The sequence below is a fragment of the Bos javanicus genome, chromosome X (genome assembly GCF_032452875.1).
Source record: "Bos javanicus breed banteng chromosome X, ARS-OSU_banteng_1.0, whole genome shotgun sequence".
Classification (NCBI taxonomy): domain Eukaryota; kingdom Metazoa; phylum Chordata; class Mammalia; order Artiodactyla; family Bovidae; genus Bos; species Bos javanicus.
The window spans coordinates 107,115,485-107,121,110 of NC_083897.1; the positions used below are offsets into that span (position 1 = coordinate 107,115,485).

Sequence of the window (5,626 nt, forward strand, 5' to 3'; positions counted from 1 at the left end):
ACCTTATCCTTTCCTGTGGAAGAAGGAATTCATAGGGCCTGGACTCCATCTTAGGCCTGTTCATGCTGATCATGCTCGGCCACCTTTCCAATGGACTCTGAACTCTGTGTTTAGTGCCTATGAAAACAACAACAGAAGGATAAGACCCCCTCCAGACAGGGGAACCTTGAAGATCGTATCTAGGTTTCTCATTGCCTAAGAGAAAACATACACTAATCACCCCTTCCTCCAGACAGGCCATAATTTTTTCTGTATCTATCAGAGTGTAACCTCGGGTTTATTGATTATTGGCTAACTGACTATTTGAGCACATGAGCACATAGCACGTGAATGATGGGGTTACTGGGATTGTATTTTCCTCGGTTTATGTAAGTCTTAATGAATTTGGAGTGGTGGGTTCGGACACGTACATATGGGGTATAAAAGATTTTCACAAATGCTGGTCGGGGTCCTTGGCTAAGAGGAGACTCTGCCTTGGGCCCGCCGGTGTAATAAACTGCACTCTACTATCTGCACTGTCCTTCTGAGTGAGTTTGTTTCCCAGAACGCATGCCTACAACACTGTAAAATAGGCATTCCTTAAATGTTTCTTGCTGTAGTGACCATCTTGAGCTGGAGAACTGAACAGAAATAGACCTCTACCATCTATGCACTGCTCCCCTGCATCCATAGCTGGCAGGGCCACAAAGGACCTCAGGAGGTGTGGCTGAATCTCACTTAGCCCAGGGAAGTCAGAGAACCTGGCTTTGCTCATGCTTTAAATGAATTCGATCTTGACACCTAAAGCTGTGCCTCTATGCTTTTGTAATTGAAAGGACATCGCCACAGAAAGACAAGTGATTCAGCAAAACAGGTGTGTAGTGAGGAAAGTGTGTTGTGTGTTAGTCGCTCAATTGTGCCTGATTCTTTGCGACCCCGTGGACTGCAGCCCATTGGGCTGCCCTGTCCATGGGATTTTCCAGGCAAGGACACTGGAGTAGTTCGCCATTTCCTGATCCAGGGATTGAACCCAGGTCTCCTGCACTGCAGGCAGATTCTTTACCAACTGAGCTACCAGAGGAAGATAGTGAGGAAACGTGGATCAAAAACATATTGGGATATGCTTCTAATACAATAGAGCTTGACAGGGCCTCTACAATCTGATTACAAAATCTGATTGATGACACAGCACTATTTTGGGGGTGCTTTCTACTTGTTTGGGTGTTTTTTTTTCTCATCTCTTATGTCATTGATCCCTTGTGGTATACTTGTGAAATGTTAACATTTACATTTTATAGGCGAGAAAACTGAGGCCCACCCAGAGAGGTTATGCTACCTGCCTAGGGTTATACTTGAAACAAGTGGCAAAGCTGGGATTGGAGCCCACATTACTCTGATTCTGACAACTATGTGCTTAACCATCCACCAGAGTAGTTTCCACACTGGCTCTCCTCTATCTGAAGTGATGAGGGGAAGATTTATAAACATTTGCACAAGGCAGAAAATGATCCCATCTGAGAAGGTTTATATACACATTTTTCTTTTCCAAGTAAATGTATGGGAAACTGAAATATATTAAATGAGCCTGACATCCTGCAATGTATAAAGTATGTTATATGGTGAGGTTTTCTCCAGGCTTTGCATTTTCTTGTTACAAGGTCAATACGATGATTAATGGTTTATGCACAAGGTAGGTAATGATCATTTTCTTTGCAGTTATTTGGAAGGTATGGCGTCTAGTATAATTTCTCTCCTATTTGGGGATGTGCTAGGATTGTTCTTGGATTTGAATTTCTGTTTTTTCCCCTCCTCTCCACCCCAGCCTCTTTTTGGCCAGAAAACCAAGGCCAGAAAGGCTGCAGAACTACTCCTGTTTTACCCAGTGAATTCCCTCCAGGTTTGAAAAATGTGCTATTCTTGAATTGTAACTGTTTTTGCAAATTTCAAATGCAATGAGACCACTTTTGGATGACAGCATTTCATGAAAAAAAGTGGACGATATATCCTCTATTTAGATACAGGATATGTATTCATATTTTAGCTTAAGCAGTAAAGGGAGACTGCAGATATCTTTTTGAAATTTTAAGATGTCAGTTTTCAACAACAGAGATAGTAAAAGTAGCTGGAAAACAGTGGATTTTTATTTTCATTTAGACCTAGATTCAGAGTTTAGAGCAGAATTCACTTCTCTGGGGTTCAAATATTGTATACCCTGAATAGAATATGCCTTCCTGTTTGACAGAAAACACAGGAAAGCATTCTAATTGTGCAACAGCCCCAGGCAGGTGGTATTTCAGAAAATAAAATGCTAAGCATGGAATCACAAAGCTGGAAAAGCCCTTATGAAAACATCTAATTTTGCCCTCATCTTCTGAGAATGATTAACTCATCCTGTATGGGATTTTTTTTTTTTTTCTATTTTGGTAGAATTTATACATCTATATTTTCATCTTTAATGCCCATTTACATGATGTGTTTCGGTTAATGGCTGAATATCTGGGTAATCACAGGAAGCCTCCAGTAGCTAAGAAAACTGAAGCAAAGTTACAGGGCTCAAAATAGCCTGGAGTTAAAACCGCCCTGTGGTCCTCCCCACCATTCTATGCAAAACAAAGAACTCTCTCACCCAAAGGAAAAAAAAAAAATGGACATCAAGGTTGATTACACCCAGCTCCCAGCTGGTCCAGCCTCTGGCCCATCTCCAGTATTCCTTGCCCCAGCCCCTTAAGAGATAACGACTCTGAACAACCTTGGAGAAGAACAGGCCCCCTTAAGAGTAGATTTCCACATATATGCCTATATATACTTACTCTTTTCTTGGGTTAGGGCAGCAGCTCACTAATCTAACTGCTGCCCCTTCTCGCCTCATTAAAGGTGATCTGTTCCTATAAAGTGCTGGTCTCTTTCTTTTGCCGAACCTCGCTAATGCCCTTACCCTATAAAAACACCTGGCACATAATCAGTATTTAGAACTTTTAGTAGAAGGAATAAAAGGATCAACAAATGAAAATGAAGGCTGAATAGTAGAAAATTTATGATGGGATTCTTATTGGTCTGATTAATTAGTCCTGTGTCTTGTAAACACTACCATTTCACATTCTATAGTGTGGATTTTGTCCTTTTCAATCACTAAGGTGCTGTGTAATGTATATTCCAAACAAGGACCCTTTTGAGTGTGAAAGGGGGGATGCTATTTTTTAATTGAATAATTAATTGATTAATTTAGGGGGCACTATGAATAATTATATCAGGACGGCAAGACTGCTCTGGGCAAAGTACCCTCTCCATCAGGGATCAGGAGCAGGGGGAAATCTATTCAAACAGGCTCTAAAATAAGCAACAAACTAGTGTTAAGTCACAAATGAAGATTTGGAAGAGGTTCACTATCAATTTTTTGAGGTTTTTACCTTGGACGTTCTTATCTCATCTCGGAATTATGGAAAGAAATGGGTCAAAATGATAAAGACTCTTTCCTAACTAGGAAAGAAAGATACTCTTCCTAAAAGCTAGAGTGAGAGACAATGTACCTGGACGCCTCCTAGATCAGTCTCTTGCTTCACCAGCGTTTGGATGGAACAATCTGCGTGCTCTCAACCTGGCCTTGCCTCCCCCTCCTCCTGCCTCCCACCACCCTCTAGCCCCACCCCTTCAACCACAGCTTCCGGCACAATCTTCTGGACTTATCCCCCACTTCTGAGACCAGCCTCACAGCAGTTTGTGGAGAAGTCCTGCTCACTGCTAACCATGAGCACCCAGATCCAGCAGAGTTCTCCCGAGATGGAAGCAGCGGCCAGCCGCCTGATCAAACTGCACCTAGAGGTCTCATCCACCTACGTCTCCCTGAGCGTTTACTTTGAAGGCAGTGGAATGGCTATGAATGGTGTGGGCCACTTCTTCAGGATGTTGGCTAAGGAGAAGCAGGAGGGCGCCCAGCTTCTCTTGAAGATGCGAAAGTCCTGGGGTGATGGCGCCCTGGTCCAGAGTGGACAGACGCTGTCCCCAGAGAAGTGGAATGCCAGCGTGGAGGCCATGGAGTACGCTGTGGCCCTGGAGAAAAGCCTGAACCAGGCGCTACTGGATCTGCATGCCCTGGGTCGTGCGAGCGCTGATGTCCAGCTCTGCGAGTTCCTGGAGCGCCGCTTCCTGGAGGACGAGATGATGCTCCTTAAGAAGATGGGTGACCACCTGGCCAACTTGCGCAAGATAACCAGCCCTCAGGCTGGGCTGCAGGCCGGGCTGGCCGAGTATCTCTTCGAAAAGCTCTCCTTCCAGTGCGACTAGGAGCCTCCGAAGCCCGGCTGCCTCTGTGGGACCCCCCTGCCTCTCCTGGCCTTGAGATCTCCGCTCCAGCCCTTCCTCCAGCCCAGACGCAACCTTAGCCAAGGCACCAAATGGCAACAAAAAAGGTTCTTTTTGCAGAGGCGGGGAAATAGGTTGTAAGAAAAGTATTTGAATAGCCGTGTATAATTTGTAGTCTGCTTAATTCTCTAGATTATCTAAAAGACATGGTTCCTAACTTGTGTGTATCACCTGGGTACGTTGAGTATCTGATAAAAACCTGTGTTTTTATCTGTCAAGAAGATTCAGAAATTGTTGAAGCAGCTATTCTGGAAATGTTGCAGAGAATTTTAGGGGTTTCAGGACTTCTCTGGAGTCACTCTGGGTACTGGGTTCAACTCTCTTGTTCTAAAATGTATCTGGCTTCGCCGAGCAGAGAGAATGGAGTACCTGGACCGTATTATATTGTATTCTCCTCTCAACCCCCAGACTCGTGATAAAATCGTTTTTCCTGATTTTCAAGTTGCTGTGATGCCATCTGCCTGTGTCGAAGAGGGAGCCCTGTGAAATTCATCTTTGTGTCTCCCATTAGGTTGTTACTGAGAACACTGATTATTACATCATACACTGACCTCTTCATGAAGCCTCTTAAGAGAAATTTCTTTCTGGTCTTAATAGTAGGAATAACAGTGCTTCCCTTGGGTAATTGGTTTGTTTTTGTTTTATAGACACTAAATGATGTAACTAATTAAGTTTCCTTTTCTGACTGCCTGCTAAAAAGGTTAGACCAAAATTTGTGGTCCATCCAGAGCAAACAAATAGGATTGTATAAGCAGTTTGCATAGTTTCATTTCTGATTCTTCTGTTATAATTACTTAGTGTACTTTGTGGTTTCTTTCAAGCCACCTTAAACCCTTTCTAGAAGAAGGTTATGTATAAACAGGTAAATAAAGTAAACATTAAAATGCAGATTTTAAAATGGCTCTGTGTTTGTTTTTAGTGAAAAGAGAAGATAACTTTAAGGAAGCACTAAGAGAGCCAAAATGATTAGAATGGAGATGGGTAAGATGGAGCACATTCCAGAAGCCAAGAGAAGGAGAAACAGTAAAATGTAGCATTCTTTTAAAACTGTGTTTCATTTTTCTGGGGAGTTGTTTTCTACTAAACCATTACATTTGTGTCCCACAAATAGCAATCTAATAATTGTGTATTATTTTCCTTGCACTTTGAAATGCTGGAGTTATAACTTGTTCTCAAACCACAGAAGTGGGGGAAAAAAACCAGTTCTTTCCTACAGCAACTTTCCTTCCCAGAGCAGGAAGACCAAAGGCATATTATCATTTCTTTTATCTTAGAAGGGTCAGAGGCA

General features: G+C 42.8%; 1 protein-coding gene across 1 annotated transcript; it reads left to right on the top strand.

Annotated features, from left to right (window-relative positions):
* The first annotated feature begins 3,702 nt into the window (after positions 1-3,702).
* LOC133242851 (ferritin light chain-like) lies at positions 3,703-4,326 on the top strand. The gene has a single exon (XM_061409078.1). It carries the CDS (start codon positions 3,724-3,726, stop codon positions 4,258-4,260), a length of 537 nt encoding a protein of 178 aa, XP_061265062.1. The 5' UTR covers positions 3,703-3,723; the 3' UTR covers positions 4,261-4,326.
* The last annotated feature ends 1,300 nt before the right edge of the window (positions 4,327-5,626 follow it).